The following is an 18,944-nucleotide window of genomic DNA, read 5'->3' on the forward strand; positions in this document are numbered from 1 at the left end:
TATGTACCCTTTCGTTGTAACCGCATTTCTCGCAGTTGACTGTTTGATAATTATGGGTCCTGCATAATCGACGCCGCTATGTTTAAATGGACGAGTAGGCGTTAAACGTACAGTAGGCAGGTTACCCATCATTTGTTGTGATGCTTTAGCGTTATATTTGAAACACTTTGTGCAACATCGTATTACCATTTTTGCCAAATTTCTACCATATAAAATCCAGTACTTTCTCGCTACGTACGATTGCATCTGTAAAAGAGACCCATGCAAGGTTTTTATATGCGCATCTGTAAATATAAGAGTTGACATTGGGTTTTGTTTTTTAAGCAAAATTGGATGTTTTGAAGAATAAGCCAAATTAGAATGTTGTAACCGTCCTCCCACACGTAATATATTCTCAGAGTCAATAAATGGACACAAGCGTGAAAGGTGATTATTGGCCGATAGCTTTCCATATTTTTGTAATTCACTTATTTCGTCCAAAAAATCAACATTTTGAGATATTACAACAAGTTTTTGAAGTGAAGCTCTTTGTTCAGTTGTGGTGAGAAAACCAGTCATCTTACATTTATCTATTGCTTGATTTTGTTTATGTCGTTTTTGAATCATTATGTTATATTGAAATCGATAAATATAAGAAGTTATTCTAACAAGTTTTTCTAAAGACGAATAGAGTTGAAATATATATGGATATTTAATTTAATATGACTTAGATATTTCCTCAGTAGTTTCATAATTTAACGAGGGTTGTATTGGCCAGTTTTGTATGTTCTCTTTCAACCATTTAGGGCCCGTCCACCACATATCATTTTTAGCAAGATCGCTTGGGAGTATGCCTCTGGACGCACAATCAGCAGGATTCTCATTGGATGCTATATATTTCCACTGCTCTGCGTTTGAAAACCTTTGAATATCAGCTACTCTATTACCAACGTAAACTGTCCATTTCGAAGATTGACCTCTTATCCAGCATAAAACGGTTGTATTGTCAGTCCAATAAGTGATATTATCAATTTTATGTTCAAATTTTGTGTGGATTTTATTAACTAACTTGACTAAAAGTGTAGCGCCACATAATTCTAGCCTTGGAATAGATAGTCTTTTAAGAGGACTTACTTTTGTTTTAGCTTGTAGGAGACTTATTACGGAATTACCTTCAACATCAGTAACTTTAGAATAAACTACGGCTGAAAACGCTAATGTGGACGCATCACTAAATGCGTGTAGCTCAAGTTTAGCTGTTTTAACTAATCCGATCCATCTAGGTATTTTAATAATTTCTAATCCTTTTAAATTTTCCATATATGTTAGCCATTCGGATACTATATGTTGGGGAAGGGGGTCATTCCAGTCTACTCCTAACAACCACAGCCTTTGAAACATTATCTTTGCCTTAATTGTTGATGGGGACAGCCACCCTAACGGATCATATAATTTTGCAGCATCAGAAAGTATACTTCTTTTGGTTACTGTATCATTACGCTTAAAGTTAACTTTAAAAGAGAAGGAGTCTGTGATGACATTCCATTCCAGACCTAGAGCTTTAACACTGTCGGTTTTATCTATTTCAAATACGTCCTTAATCTCTCTATATTCAATAGGTATACTACTAATAAATTGTCTGTCATTAGAGATCCACATTCTTAGCGTAAAACCGCCCTTTTTTAACATTTTGGACAACTGTTGTTGTAGCAGAATAGCTTCATCGTAATTATCAGCACCTGAAATTATATCATCAACGTAAGTATCAGAGATGAGCACTTTACTTGCTGTTGGATAATTTTCAATCTCATCTTCTGCTAATTGATGTAGTACTCTCATAGACAGAAAAGGGGCAGAAGTTGTACCGTAGGTAACTGTCGATAATTTGTAGATATTGATATCACTATTGGTATTTTTACGCCACAATATTTGTTGGTACTTTTGGTGGTCATTTATAACATTAATTTGGAGAAACATTTTTTCTAAGTCTGATCGAAAGCCAACTTTAAAACGTCTCCAACGTATAACAGTAGTAGGTAAATCATTTTGAAGTGCTGGCCCTGCAGCCAATTCATCATTTAATGATGATTTTGTACAATTTTTAGCGCTACCGTCAAACATCACTCTTAATTTCGTTGTGGAACTACTTTCCCTCCAAACTCCATGGTGTGGTAAAAAGTAGCAATTTCTTTCCAAATCATTGGGATATACACCAACCGCTTTCATGTGATCTAAGTTTTCATATTCAGTCATAAATTTATAATAAGCGTCCCCAAATTTAGGATTTTGTTTACATTTTGCTTCCATATTTTTCAATCGTGAAAGTGCGCTATAATCAGTCATACTAAATATTGGCATTGGTTCACCTTTAATTATATTTTTAAACGGCAAAGAAACTTTGTATCGACCCGTGTTATCTCTTGTTGTTGTTGCTTTAAAATATCTTTCACAAAGTTCTTCTTCTTCTGTCCTCTTTCTCTTTTCTAGTAATTCTTCTTGAAGCCAGAAGGCCTTTAATTGTTCTTCTAATGAGCAAATATTCACATTAATGAGGTCACTATAAACGAATTTAGAAGTGGGTCCAGATACAATCCAACCAATGTGGGTGTACTGTAAGAAAATACTATTTTCAAATTTCTTTTGATCGGGTAAAATTATCTCACCATAAACATCTCCACCCAGTAGTAAATCAATTTCTCCAGGATTTAAGAATTCTGGGTCAGCTAATTGAAAATTATCGATATTTGGAAGTTTTCCCTTATTTGTTGGTATAGGTTGGTAATGTGTGATGGACGGTACAACAAGAGCACTACATTTCAATTCAAAACTAGGTTCTGTTCTAGATTGCAGTACTAAATTTACATATTTATGAGTAGTAATAGATTTATTTTTACAAACTCCACTAATTTGAGCAAATGTTTTAAATGACTGTAATCTTAAAGTTTGTGATGCATTTTCAGTAATAAGTGTGGCTTGGGCACAGTGGTCTAACATTGCCCTGAGGGAAAAAGTTCCATAGTATGTTTTAACACTAACTCGCATTGTGGCTAATAGTGTTTATAAACCGGTTAGCCGGTTAACCGAAAACCCGGTTTTTCTTCGAAATCTCGGTTTTTTGAGAACCGGTTAATTTAAAATGTTGATTTTCGGTTAACCGGTTTATCCGGTTTTTATCACTCGGTTAACCGGTTTTTAAAATTAAGGTCTAAAATTAGAAAATCTCATGGTTTTGTGCATTTTTTATATTCATTGTACACACATTATTGGTCTGATTTGAAACCTAAACTACTTTCCAATACAAACCTATTTAGATTAATAGTTTTATAAATTACAATGATTCAAAATAATTGCACATGATGAAACTATTAAAAATTAAATTCCGCATAATTCTAGAAGTTAAGCTAAATCTTAATAATGATTCATTATAAACTTAGTGATTATTTTACCAAACGTTAATTTGAATTTGATGTGCATACCTTCTTTCAATCAATTCGTTAGCTTAGTGTACGAAGTCCTTTTCAGAAATATTACAGAAGAGACAAAAAACGTTTTAAAATCCGTGATTTGAAATATTTAAGAAATCTGATAATGGAGTTTTATTATTTACATATTTGATATGATTATAATGACAAATTAGCACAGCTAAGAAGAAGCGCATACATTTTTTGGTTGAAATTTAATGAATAAACCAATAATTAAAGCAACTGTTATATAGTTAGTGACATATTTATACTCAATTCCATTTGACTGAGATAATAATTTTGAAATTTTTACAAAATAAAATGGACTTAGCACTTTAGTATATTCATAGTTATTTAATATTAACCATTTCTGACTACTAAAAACTAAAAATTTTAAAGCCGTATATACTTTATTGGACATTTTATGTTTTCTACACATATATGACGGTTAACCGGTTTAACCGGTTTTTTCCATGTCGGTTAACCGAAAAACCGGTTTTCTAAAAAAGGCCAATTTTCGGTTAACCGACAAACCGGTTTTGTAAAAAGTCGGTTTTTTATAAACACTAGTGGCTAATAAAACTTGAGGTTTTGCGAGTGCACTACAGTGTATTGCAATATTGGAAGAGTTCTCTGTTGTCTCTGATCTATTAGACGATATTTGGTCCGTAGACGCTGATGTTGTAAATTCATTATGAACTATGGTGTGGTGTTTTTGTTGGCATGTCTGGCAACGAGCTGTTGAGCGGCATTCGCGACTAAAGTGACCAACATTCAAACAATTATGACAAATTCGTTTGGTTTTCATAAGTTCACGTTTTTCGTTCGATGCCATAGATATAAATTTAAAACATTTGTATAAGAAATGACGTCTGTTGCAGCATGGGCAATTGCTATCATCGTTCGAAGTTGTTATATGGATATTTCTACGAAAATTATTTCTAGAGTTTGGGTATGTCTTTACACGCGAAATTGACTGAGTAGGTTCAGCGAGAGATTCAAGTGTCCTAAACGATGTTTCCAAAAAACTAAAAAGTTCGCTGATCTTAGGAATTTCTACTGTGGCTTTAAGCGACTGTTCCCATTCCTTTCTTGTTTGAGCGTCAAGGCGATTAACAGTGATGTGTATTATAATTGCATCATAGGTTTCCTTTGTGACTCCTAAAGTATTTAGTAGAGCTAAACAATTGCGTGTAGTATCCTAAATATTCTGTATACTTTCGGCAGTACCATTGGAATTCGGAATTGAGAACAGTTTAGATAATAGAGTGCTAACAATTTTCCTACGATTGTGATAACGCATATTAAGAGCATCCCATGCTAAGTCGTAATTTTCCTCAGAAGCTGGATATTCATTAACAATGTCTAGTGGAGTACCAGAGCAAGAACCCTTAAGGAAATAATATTTCTGTATCTTTGATAGTGACACATTACTATGTACTAATGATACGAACATATCTCTATATGAGATCCAAGACAGGTAGTCTCCAGAAAAGTTCGGTATATCAATTTTGGGCAATCGTGCTTCAGCTGGTATTGTCGTATTTTGCCTAGATGTTGATGCGTGAAATGTGCTTGAGTGAAATATAGGCGAATGAGGTTGCTGAATCTCAGCATTAATATCTAGCAATCTTCCTTTAAACATTTGAAAGAAATCTTGGAATTCCTCAAAAATTTCCTCAGAAAAATAGGGTACCTCATCTGACCTAATGGACCTTTTTCGAATTAAACTAATAAGATGGTAGTGTGTATCTGTAAACTGCTGACATACTGATTCTATAGCTTCCAAAATGGTTTGAACATAACCTCGTGTCTTTAGAACCCTAGATTTACTATCAAACCTCTTAGATGTTCGTTTTAAATTGTCTAATAACCCACGTTGGTCTTCAATTATATTTGAAATGTCTTCCATTCTTAATACAAAAATAAGATTTATACATACGGTTTATTATGATTTCAAACCAAAATTTTCCGATTAAATAATCCTGGAATCGATCGAAATACAATTTCAAATACAAGCAAGATAAATGCAAAGCTGGTTTATTTATTTGGCTTCGGTTGATAGCGGAATCGTTCAATAAATAAAAAAAAGCCTTCTCATAAGTCCACCAAGATGAATCCAATTCCAAAAAGTTTTCACAAACAGAGTTCAATTACAAGCGGCTATGATATTTTATTACAAATGGGTTTTCCCGGGTTTCGGCACCAATTTTAATGTATGAGAATTAATCAAACTACACTTTTGATTTTAACTTAAATTCAAATTTATTAAATAAGCAGCTTGGCTGTAAACTTTATCAAACTTAAATTCAATTATTAAGCAGCTCGGCTCAGTTTTTAATGTTTTTTAACAGAGTATCAAGAATAGTAATATAATTTTAAGTCGTAGTTAATATGTACCAAAAATTCCAAAATCAGTGTAAATAAAAACCGTTATTATACTTAAGTACAGAAGTAGGTAGATAAAAGAAGAAATATATAATTAATACAAAAAATACAATGAGCATGAACAATGTAATTAACATAATGTACATTACATAAATTAACAGCAGCTTAAAAATACTGGTTATATTTTAATATTGAGATAAAGAGATAGCAAATGTGAGTTTAATGATAAGTGTTACATTTTAGAAACCCCAATAGGAAATTTATAATTAAAAGTTAAAATAAATAAAAAATACTGATTCTCCAACAGCAAGAGTAATTATTTAATGGCAAATTTTAAAAAAAAAACTGAAAAAAATGCATTTTTTCCCTTGTAAATGCACCTCAAAACTAAATCGCAAGTCGCAAGTAATGATTTTTTAAAATCGGCTTGTTGCCATATGGCAACTAATCATCGTTGCGTATACAATTCAGTAACAAACGTTACTTTAATTTTTGTATGGAATTCATTTGGCCATCATGAAATCGAAAGTGAAATTGAAAAAATTCTAGTAAATTTTGAAATCTCTGATTTTTCAGATATAGAAGAACTGGAAAAATAGATATTTTACTAGATTTAATAGAAACCTTTGACCAAAATGATTCTTTTGTCAGGCAAGAAATTTTGCGGGAGGATAGCTATGAAGTTAATATTGAATATGAAGAAATAGAAGTTGTTGAAGATCTATCTTCGGAATATGTTGTCAAAAAAATGGATGACTTTCGATGGATAAAATGTGCCTGGACTACACCAGAAGTAGGGCTGAGCTGCAAGCGTCCAATCTTTTATGAAAAACTGTAGGTAAAATATTTCTGTACTATTTAAATTTAATTTATTTTGAGATTACTTGCAAAAAACCTTTAAAAATTTAAACTTGTTTTAATTTAAACAAAAAAATTTTAAAATCAATACGAAAACCAAAATTTTTTTTTACATTGAAGAAAATTGTTGCTCTATGGTAACAGTCTAAAAAACACATTTTAAATTTGTGTTTTTTGATCAAAACTATGTCATTATTATAAAAATTATATTTTTAAAATACTCCCAGAAAAATATGAAGCGAAATAAAAAAGTATCTATAGTTCAGTTCTCACATTTTGGTACCTAAATATTATCCCCTATTCCTAACACTAACTTCACTCAGATACATATCAGCTAACTTTAATGTCCATATGTGCAATAATTTAAAATGTTTCCTCCTTGAACACCCCTGAAGTTTGAAATTTAAAAATATTCCATTTTGCCAGAATTGTTTAGGCTACACAGATTTTAATCGTTTGAAACATGTAAACGATTAAAATCTGTGTTAATGTGCCCAAGAAAAAATATGTTTTAATAAAATGTATTTTCCCGATTTTATCCCCTTTTTGGTAACTTTTTTATCCCCATTGCGGTGGTAAATCTTTATGCAAATAAAGTTTTGTATCGTGGTGGGAGCTCATAATAAAATATTCGTATGTGTATGTCAAATTATAGAAAAAATTTTATGAAAAAGGGTTCGAATTTCCAAAAAGTACCAAACTTATATTTTTTATTTTTTGATAAGTTAAGAATGCGATTTAAAATTTGTTTCTATGTTTGTTGGTTTAAAAGATACATAGGATGCCAAAAAAGTACCGAAATTCAGTTTTTATCCGTTTTCTCCCCTAAATGGTTCGAATTTCGAAAAAGTACGAAACCCCTGTCAGCTTATTTTTTTAATGGAGTGTTGGAGTTATGAAGTGAACAATATAATATACCCATCCCTGATGACAATCATCACCCTCATCTCAACTGCAACCAACTCCTTTTTATCAACACTCTCTTTAAACTTATCCTAAGAAGAAGAACAAGTGCGCTAAAAGTGTAAAACTGTAACCCTAAAAATAAACTTAAATCCTAAAACATATAAAATAATTGTGAACAATAAATAATATTAAAACTTACGTACTAAAGATTATCACAGAATACAAAACTTACCCTATTAAAACATAAAAAAAAATATTTTTTGCCAATAGTTTCTGAAAAAAGTGACTGGCCCACATTAGACGCATAGTCCACAATATTCGAATTTACTCTATATATATTTATAAACTGAAAACCCAATTTTTAAATAAATATAAACTTGGGCTCTTGAGATCAACGGTGTTCGGGGTCAGAAGGCCCCAAAGTGGAGCGACGCACGGTGGCTCACAACTTAATTTCATCGGCCAAAAGTCCATTTTTTTTGCTAGCACAGATTTCCAAAATTTGAATTGCATTCAATAGCAAATCTATTGAAACTAAAGGTACGGTCACACACAGCTAATATTTGACGTTTATCGTCAAATATTTCATTGCCTGAATCTGACCACAAATAAAATTTAGAGCAAACAACAAAACAGATGATTTTAGTCAAACAAAATTATTTGTCGGCAAACAAAATATTTTCTTAATGTGAACAAAGTGTGACCACTAGCTACATAAATACCTAAAAAATATATAATTTGATCTTGCAAATATTTTTAAGGTTAAAGCACTTATTTCGAATTGTAAAGTAATCATTTTATTAGAGATTTATTGAATTTTGTTATCATATATTGAATTTAATTTTTCACTTTTTGTTTGTCCAAACTGCTGCGAAAAAGAATCAGTAAATATATTTGCCGTGTGGTCACACTATATCAAACACTTTCATAAAATAATTGTTTGATCAAATAGAAAAAAACAGAAAATTATTTGCTCAGCATGGCGGAAAAATAAGAGGAGATTATTCAAATATTTTTCGTACTAAATTAAAGACACAAATTCACTATTTTTTTTTTAAACATAAATACATATTCAATATTTCTTGAATATTTGTTATTTAAATTATTTTCACTAAATAATTGCATCAATAAATGAAGTCTTCTTCTTCACATAAATGTCATTCAGCCTAGGATGACATACTGGGAGAAAAACTAATTGAAGATATGAAGTCTATGTTGCGATTTTTGCAATTTTATGCGATTTATATTTTTATACATTTAACATAGTCTGATGTTTGATTATTTTTTATTTATACATGGAGTTTGTCTATTTTCAAAATTTAAAATTGCTCATATGTACATATGGAATATTAACTGAAATTTTATACAGATTGCATTTAAAAGCAAAGACATTTTTTTTATACATACATAAATAGTATGAATTGATTGTAATTAAAAAATAATTCTTAAACAGTATGATCTGTTTAATTTTTTTTTTACTGCAGAAGAAGAATATGTCTAATAGCATTTTTCACTTTTCTGATTTTAGTATCATACAAAAATTTTTATTATAAATTTTTAGATAATGCGATTGAATTGGAATTAATTAAAAATTTATGTAAAAAAGGTAAACATTTCCATAAAATTTAACAATATTTGTGAACATGTTCTTATTCTGAATGAAAAAAGTTTGGAAAAAGTCGTGTTCGATTAATAATATGTATTAAAAAACCAATAAGCATTTTTACTGGAATTCAAGTTGATAGCAAGTGTAATTCAAGCCTTGAGTTATAGTCAAGCAAGTGAATTACAGTTGTATTACACTTTATTTCAATAGCATTCTCCAGTAAAAAGGAAACATAAATTCAAGCCATATGTTTTTTGTTTGAAAGATATTTAATATTTCAAATATTTTTTAAGTATAAAACATGATTACATTTCCATTCAATTTCAATTATGAATTGTGATAGTAATATAATTTAATAAATAAACATTTAATAATTATATTATTAAATTGTTCAAGCTTGTGTTCTTTTCGCGATTTGTTTTCATTATTTAGCGATTTTTAATTTAAGATATAGCAACACTACTTTTGCGATAACACATGATGCAACAGCTGTTATTTGACGCTGTTTGATCTTGCAAATGAATTGCAAGATCAAATAAAAATATACCCAAAATGCAGGAAAATATTTGCTGTTTAGTGGTCACATTACAAGAATGTTTTCATATTGGCAAATAAATTTGTTTGACCAAATTCAGCTGTTTTCTTGTTTGCAGTGCAAAAATATTTTCTGTTCAAACTAGAAACATAAAATATTTGACGCTTAAATAAAAGTACTGAAATTTCATAATTCTTTCAAATGTAAAGCAAAATCTGGTAATATTTTACTTTCTAGAAATGTCTTTTTTATTGATGAAAGAAATTAAAGTTGTTTTGCAGCTTTATTTAATAATTATTTAGAACAAATATTACCATAAATGTGACCACAAGTCAAATATATTTTCCCCTTTGTGTGTTTGATAGTATTTCGGTGTAGTTTGATTAAACAAATATGGCAAATAAATGTGTACAGTGTGAACACAAAATCAACCCATGAATTATTTGATGTAGTTTTGATCAAACACATGAAACATCTTGTGTCAAATAATTTGCGTAGTCTGACCCTACCTTAAGGTAGCCAAAAAATTATTAAATATTAAATATTAACAAATATTAATGTGATTTTTGTAAATTTGATTAGAAGTAAATTATCATTACTCGCAAACTATTACACTATGCACGAAACTGACACTTTTTTTTCTGTCAAGAGGGGCACCCAGCGGATTAACCCTCCGTTAGTCGCAATCATTTTCAATCGAGACTAGTCGCAATGTGTCAAATTGATATCAATAAAAAAAGGCGTTTGAAAATAATCTCTTCACTTTTTATTTCGAAAACATAGAAACAATATTAAATACAATAGCGCATATTCATAAATCATAACTAAAGTCGGAACTAATAAAACAGAAACTAAAAAATAGTTCATAGATAGTTAAAGATCTTATTCACAATTCATAACTATCTTATTTACTGCTTTGACATGTAGGGAAAACAAGATGTCGATAATATTTTGATCGATATATGTATACTAGGGTGGCCCTTAATAAACGAAAGTTGGATTTTGGCCATTCTCACCCTCCAGTTTGGTGAACATTAGTAAAAAAATCATCCTGAAAAAATTTTAGCTAAATCGGTTGGGGATAAGACGTGCCGCAAGCCCTCTGAAGTTTTGAGATGCATTTACAACAGGGAAAGGCAAAACATGGGCGCCGCGTTTTTCATGTACTCTTCTCTTACGTACGTGTGCACACGCATTGTAGAGAAATAAACAACTTTTAATCAGTCTAGCTTGAGAACTCAAACAAGCAGGTTGTGTATCGTTTTTTTATCGCACAATTTAAGAATCAGCGTTGCCAGTGAAAAAAAAATGTCCCAACTTTTAAAGATGTATGATGAACAATATGAGATTTTACATTTTTAATTGGGGAAAAAAAGTCGAAAGCTTACTGGCAACACCGATTCGTGGTGAGAGCGGAGAGAGTGTATAACTAATACAATCGTAAAATGCAATAGTATAGGTTTTCCCTGATTTACAATATGCTTACAAAAGCTCATTTTTATTTAAAATATGTCCATAGTTTCGTGTATATGAGTTTTTGTCTACGTAGGATACTTTTAACCTATTCTTAGGTATGAACAAACAAATAAAATTTTTTTAACGGCAGTTTCAAAACTCCATTTTAAATTTTTTAAAAATTTTGTTAAACAAATTTCAGAATTTTTTGATCATCTCATTAGGATTTATTAAGAATATAATAGGGAATAAAAATGTGAAAAAATTATGAAAATATCTCTTATAGTTTTTCCGTACCTGGATTTAAATTTTGAAATTTTTGAGAAAAACCAATTATTTGGTAATTTTTTGGCGAATGAGCTGTATTTCCTTACTCTTATGAATTTTAAGCAATACTTATTCAGAATATTATAGTTCAAGTAATTTTAAATATAGTCTGAAAGTTTTCCTAAAATCGGAAAACGTTAACCCTTAAATCGTGAAGGTCAAATGTCAAATTTTTCAATATTTGGAATTTTTCATGGAAAGATTACAAAAACTAAAAAAATTCATTTTTTCACCTTGTAAATGCATCTCAAAACTTCAGAGGGCTTGCGGCACGTCTTAACCCCAACTGATTTACCTAAAATGTTTTCAGGATGATTTTTTTACTAATGTTCACCAAACTGGGGGGTGAGAATGGCCATAATCCAGCTTTCGTCTATTAAGGGCCACCCTAATATCTCCTACATAAATACACATAGAAATACTATTTTAAATGCATCTGGCTCAGATCAATTTTAGAAATTTTTTTTGTACTTTTTTGAAATTCGAATTCTTAAGGCCTAAAAATTGTTTTAATTTTGGTAATTTTTTATCAAAAGGATTTTTCTCAATAAAAATTCCATGGACTCTTATTTTCAAATAGTACGTATTACGTAATATTATAAAATAAATCAATATTTTTAAAAATTGTTTTTATACCCTTCACCTTCGTGAGAAGAGTGAATATGGATATTTAATGATAGATATTTCAAAGACCTTTGCAACGACGCATATAAGACCATAGTAAGTTGGACCTACAGTGAGTGAAAATTAAAAAAAATTTTAAATTTAAAAAAACAAAATTTTATATTACAATTCGAAAAAAAATTTTTTCCAAATAATTAAAAAAACAACTAGGGAAAAAAATAAATTTTGTTTACCTAAAAATATTTAAAATTTGTATTTTGAAGTATAATTTGGTGAAGGTTATATAAGATTCGGCACAGCCGAATAAGCTCTCTTATTTGTTTGTATATTGTAAGAGACCAATTAAATTGTTTATCAAAAAAATATACTAGAACTGGAGAAAAAAATGTTTTTTAATATGTAAATAAAACAATTTAAATGCAAAAACAAGTTGTACATTTTCTTTTGACGCTGACTGTAGACAGGTATTAAGTTTCTTCAGATCTCACTGTGGTTCCAAATCTAGGTGGACAAAATTATTTGGCGCTCTTTTTATATAGAATTGTTGTCTCCGATTCCAAAAAAGACAAGTAAGAGAGCTATATTCGGCTGTGCCGAATCTTATATACCCTTCACCAAATTATACTTTAAAATAAAAATTTTAAATATTTTTAGGTAAACAAAATTCAAATTTTTTTCCAATTATTTTTTCGAAATTGTTTTTTAATTTTTTTTTTTTTTTTTAATTTAAAAAATTTTTTTTTTTAGTTTTTAATTTTTTTTTTTAATATTTAGTGAAAAAAAATTTTGGTGAAAAAATAAAATTCGGGTTCAAAAATATTTTTTCCGATTTTGGCCCATTGTAGGTCCAACTTACTATGGTCTTATATACGTCGTTGCACAGGTCTTTGAAATATCTATCATTAGATATCCATATTGTTTATAATAATGAAAAATTCATAGAAAATATGCCAATGCGTGTAAAATTTTATTTACGTAGTAAAGGATTTTGAAATTTTTTTTAAAAAATGCAATTCTTCCCTAAAGTTATTGTGGGGTGCAAAATTGAGTACATGTGAGTTATTTTAGTTTTGTCTGTTTTTTTTATTTAGAACTGGATGTTTTTTGTTTCGAATTGTAATTCATTTTGTTACATATTAAACATAAAATAAATGACAGAAAACATTTTTGGATTTGCTTTATTAGTTTTATTTTTATTCCATAAGAAGTGCAGAAAATAGAAACATGTACTCATTTGAGCTCCCCACTGTATATGCGAAAAAATTTTGTGCGAATTGTTTTTCACCCACCCATTTTAAGACGAAATGTCACAGTTCAAGTAATTGCACCATATGCAATAAAAGGCATCACACATGCTACATATCGAAGAAGATAAGTCGAAAAAGGTTCCAACTCAAAGGACATCATCTCAACAGCATCGTCAGGATGATGAAAGACCTTCCGTGTCGGGCACTCAAAACCAAACAAAGTCGTCTAATTATCAATCGGCACAATCTGGCACTTCTAGTGCAAATGAGGTAGAGTCAATTCAGGTTAATTTATCTCAACACAGCGGAACTACTATTTTACCAACAGCTTTGGTTAATGTAGAACATTTGGGAGAAAAATTCACTGTTCGAGCGTTAATTGATACAGGTTCAACTAGAAGTTTTATCCTAAAACGTATTCAACAGAATCTATCGATACCTTTAGAACCCCATCGTAGCGAAATGTCAGGATTCGGTGAGACGGTGGTAGGAAGTTCGAAGGGAAGGTGCTATGTCACAGTTAAATCTCGAATATCCGATTTTAAAATTAAAATCCGAGCGATTGTGGTACCAACATTGGCACATTTTATGCCTTCACGGCCGATTCCAATCCAAAATTTAGAAGATATAAAAGGTTTAAAGCTCGCAGATCCCTATTTTTATAAACCTGCTGCAATCGATATGATTATTGGAAGCGATTATTTGCCTTTTATAAATTTGAACGGCGTAAAGATGAATATTGGGAATTATCTTGAAGCTCGAGAGTCCCAATTCGGATGGTATCTATTAGGCCTTGAACCAGACACAAAAATCCAAACTTTCCATACATTAGTTTCGCCTTGTAGCGATATGGTTCTTCATGAACAACTGAAGAAGTTTTGGGAGATAGATGAGGTGGAAAAAAGCGATTTGCAAATCGACAATGGACGTTACGTGGTCAGACTCTCTTTTAAGGAACAATTTCTGAAAGAGATATTTTTGGGTCCTTCTCGAAATATGGCTCCACAGAATGGAGTACCACAGAATCCAGTACCACAGAATGGAGAAAACGCTCGAAAAAACTCCAGATTTGAAAGCGCAGTACGCTGAAGTTCTCCAAGAATACATAGATTTGGATCATATGGAACCAGTTGTACATTTTGAACCCAAAGCAGAAAAAGTTTCTTCGTTCTTTCTACCACACCATGCGGTCGTCAAGTCCGAAAGCAAAACCACCAAGGTTCGAGTGGTATTTAATGCCTCAAAGAAGACTGGAAGCGGGTTTTCGTTAAATAATGTGCTGTACCAAGGCCCAACACTTCAAATCGTAGCTCGTGCTACGATGGCGGAATTACAAATACATAGACATTCAGAGGATGTATAGGCAGATTTTGATGCATGACGCAGATCGCCCATATCAACAGATATTATTCCGCAACAAAGTTGATGGATACGTGAATTCATTTCAACTTAAAACGGTTACGTTTGGCGTAAATTGCGCCCCCTTTTTGGCGATTAGGACTCTACTTGAGTTAGGTCATGATTGCAGACACATATATCCCAAAGCATCGGTTATTTTGAAAAACGAGGTCTACGTTGATGACATACTGTCGGGTGGACATACGCTTGAAGAAGCCAAGCTGAAGCAAGGTGAGCTTATTAAAGCTTTGAAATCTGCTGGATTTCCCCTTAAAAAGATGACAGCAAACGATCAGTTTCTACTCGAAAGTTTGTGCCGGGAGGATATTCTAGACGAAGATTTTGTGGTTCGGTATACATTCGAACAGAAAACTCAGAAGGCCAAATAAAGAGTCACTTGCTAGTTGCCGTTCCGAAACTTGAATTGTGCGGAGCTTTATTGCTTGCTAAGCTCATCCGTAGTTTAATCTCGAACTGCCTGTTCTCCTATGAACTGATTTTGTGGACAGACTCATCTATTGTGCTGGGTTGGTTGAAAAAACCTCCTTATACGTTAAGACCGTTTGTCGCAAATCGTGTGACGCAAATCATCAGCATCGCCAGCACTCAGCACTGGAAACATGTCAAAACTGAAGAAAACCCTGCAGATATGGGCACTCGTGGCTGCTCTCCGCAGGAATTAGCAGTCAGTCATCTCAGGTGGCATGGGCCTACCTGGCTACATCTCCCCACTTCGTTATGGCCAATTCCTCGGACTTTTGATCCAGTCGACTTGGAGACGAAGAAGCCTATCATAAACATTCATCTTGAAGTCAATTGCGCAGATGTACTACAAGAATTTTCATATTTTCCAAGGGCGTTACGAGTTATTTGTTATCGACTTAGATTTATCAACAGAGTCCTAAAGAAACCATTTTCAATCGAAAAGTTTATTACGGCTCAGGAAATCAGCTCAGTGAAAACTCGACTGATCTCTATCGCTCAAAAGATGTATTTTTACCGCGAATACGATTGTCTTAAGGAAAATAAACCATTAAGCCGTAAAAGCAGATTACTCAACATAAATCCTTTTGATATGGACGACCTTCTACGAGTTGGCGGCAGGCTTAATAACTCAGGTTTAAGCTACGAGGAACGTCATCCAGTCATTGTTCCAGAAAGATCACATCTCGCGAAACTTCTAGTTAGCTTCACGCATCGCATTCTACTCCACTCTGAGCACCGTATAATGCTACGTGCGATTCGTCAAGGATTTTACATCCCAAGATTGAAAAATCTTGTTCGAAAATACATACGAGAGTGCAAGACTTGCACGGTCTATAAGCATAAGTTCCAGTACCAAATCATGGCCGCACTCCCTCCAGAACGTGTAAACTTTTCCCTGCCATTCACATATACCGAAGTCGATTTCGCAGGTCCATTTAGCATTAAATCCTCTACGCTGAGAAATGCAAAGATCTTAAAAGGTTATGCTGCGGTGTTCGTGTGTTTCTCTACTCGAGCCGTCCTTTTAGAAGTTTGTTCAGACCTCTCTAATGCCTTGCTAGCCTGCTTCGACAGATTTACTTGGCGAAGAGGTCTCCCTAAGACAATGTTCTCCGACAACGGAGAGCAAGCTACGCTCTACTAAAAATCCACAACGATTTTCTAAAATCAACTGAAAAGGCTTTAATCGAAAAGTACACTACGTTGGGCTTTACTTGGTCTTTTATACCGCCATATGCACCTCATATGGGATGGGATGCAGCAGTAAAGAGTATGAAGTCTCATCTGAAGAAAGTTACCAGCAACTTGTCCTTCACCTAGTTCGTATCGAAGCTGTTTTAAATTCGCGGCCTCTTTCACCTCTAAACGAAAATCCGAATGATATTTTACCTCTCACCCCAGGACATTTACTTCGAGGAGCTCCGATTACAGCACTACCAGAAGCACCTGCTGAACCTCCACTCAAAGATTTTCCATTCCTAAAACGCTGGGAAAGATTGAAAGCGCTCCAACATATTTTTGCTCGACGTTGGAAGTCTGAATACATCACCGAGGTTCAAAGACGATTTAAATGGCAGAGGCAACGCGACAACTTGAAACCAAACGACATTGTGATAGTCAAAGAAGACTTTCTACCACCTACTGAGTGGCTCCTTGGTCGCGTTACCAGCGTCATCTATGGTAGAGACAGCAAAATAAGAGTTACTGAAGTACGTTTAGGGGGTAAAAACGGGTAAATTCGGTAACCTTATATCTTCAAAACTAATAAAGATACAAAAAAACTTAAAATTGCATGTTACTCCATTTAAAAAATAAGCTGACAGGTGTTTCGTACTTTTTCAAAATTCGAAACATTTAGGGGAGAAAACGGGTAAAAACTGTATTTTGGTACTTTTTTTGCACCCTATGTATCTTTTAAACCAATAAACATAGAAACACATTTTAAATCGTATTCTTTACATATCAAAAATAGAAATATGAATTTGGTACTTTTTTGAAATTCGAACCCTTAAGGGATTTTTTATTTTTGGTACTTTTTCACAAAATATGTTTTTCTATAATTTGACATAGACATACGAATATTTTATTATGAGCTCGCACCACGATACAGAAATTTATTTGAATTAAATTTTACCAAAGCAATGGGGATAAAAAAGGTACCAAAAAGGGGATAAAATCGGGAAAATACATTTTATTGAAATTATTAAGTCAATTTTGTTAATTTTTTAACATTGGTTCCTGGATTCGTACAAAAATTAACTAACAGGGTGTTATTTGGAACTCGAGTGCCAAGGTGTATATTGGGCCAAATCCGGGTAAACAGTTTGGTACTTTTTTTAAAACATATTTTTTCTTGGGCACATTAACACAGATTTTAATATTTTGAGACATGTCTGTAGCATAAACAATTTTGGCAAAATGGAATATTTTTAAAGTTCGAACTTGATTGTTTCAAGGAAGAAAAGGGAAATTGGTACTTTTCTCCTAATGGTACTTTTTTTAATATTTTAAATTATTTCATTTATCGACATTAAAGTTAGCTGATATGTATCTGAGTAAAGTTTGTGTTAGGAATAGGGTACAATATTTAGGTACCAAAATGTGGGAACTGAACTATAGGTACTTTTTTATTCATCTAATGGTACTTTTTGAATTTTATATGACAATGGACTTAGAAACATGAAATGAAGCATATATGGTCCTAAGTGAGTAAGAATTCTAGGGGGAGACTTTTTGGTACTTTTTCTTTATTCGATTGGTACTTTTTGTAATTTATTCACCAATGAACCTAGAAACATGAAGTAAAGCTTACATAGGCCAGAGTGGGTGGGAATCCACAAGTGTCTGCTTTTTGGTACTTTTTCTATATTATAATGGTACTTTTTAAATTTTCTATAATAATGGACCTAGAAACATGAAATTAAGCGTATATGGTCCTATGTGAGTAAAAATTCAAGCGGATACTTCATGGTACTTTTTCTTTATTATAATGGTACTTTTTTTAATTTTGTATAACAATGGACTTAGAAACATGAAATTAAGCATACTCGGTCCTAAGTCAGTGAGAATTGTAGGGGAGACTTTTTGGTACTTTTTCTTTATTCGAATGGTACTTTTTGTAATTTTTTCACCAATGAACCTAGAAATATGAAATAAAGCTTATATGGACCGGAGTGAGTGGGTATCCACAAGTGCCTGATTTTTGGTACTTTTTATATATTGTAGCGGTACTTTTTTGAATTTTCTGTAATAATGGACATAAAAATATGAAATTAATCGTATATGTTCTGAAGTGAGTGAGAATTTTAGGGGGAGACTTTTTGGTACTTTTTCTTTATTCTAATGGTATTTTTTTGAATTTTCTATAACAATGAACTTAGAAACATGATATTTAGCATATATGGTCCTAAGTGAGTTAGAATTCTAGAGATAGACTTTTTGGTACATTTTCTTTATTCGACTTTTTGTAATTTCTTCACCAATTAACCTAAAACTATGAAATTAAGCTTATATGGGAGTGAGTGGGAAACCACAAGTGGGGGCTTTTTGGTACTTTTTATATATTCTAATGGTACTTTTTGAATTCTCTGCAATAATGGACATAGAAATATGAAATTATGCGTCTATGGTCCCAAGTGAGTGAAAATTCAAGGCCATATTTCTTAGTACTTTTT

General features: G+C 32.0%; 2 protein-coding genes across 2 annotated transcripts; both read right to left on the reverse strand.

Moving 5' to 3' along the window:
• Positions 1 to 696: 696 nt before the first annotated feature.
• LOC135962785 (uncharacterized) lies at positions 697 to 2,973 on the reverse strand. The gene has a single exon (XM_065514677.1). The coding sequence runs from the start codon at positions 2,971 to 2,973 to the stop codon at positions 697 to 699; it is 2,277 nt and encodes a 758-aa protein (XP_065370749.1).
• Positions 2,974 to 4,641: 1,668 nt separating this feature from the next.
• On the reverse strand, positions 4,642 to 5,085 carry LOC135962786 (uncharacterized). The gene has a single exon (XM_065514679.1). It carries the CDS (start codon positions 5,083 to 5,085, stop codon positions 4,642 to 4,644), a length of 444 nt encoding a protein of 147 aa, XP_065370751.1.
• Positions 5,086 to 18,944: the final 13,859 nt, after the last annotated feature.

This window comes from Calliphora vicina, chromosome X (assembly GCF_958450345.1).
Source record: "Calliphora vicina chromosome X, idCalVici1.1, whole genome shotgun sequence".
Lineage (NCBI taxonomy): Eukaryota > Metazoa > Arthropoda > Insecta > Diptera > Calliphoridae > Calliphora > Calliphora vicina.

Coding starts and splice junctions, on each gene's coding strand:
- LOC135962786 (XM_065514679.1), bottom strand. CDS start 5,085: ATGTTTAAAGGAAGATTGCTAGATATTAATGCTGAGATTCAGCAACCT.
- LOC135962785 (XM_065514677.1), bottom strand. CDS start 2,973: ATGTTAGACCACTGTGCCCAAGCCACACTTATTACTGAAAATGCATCA.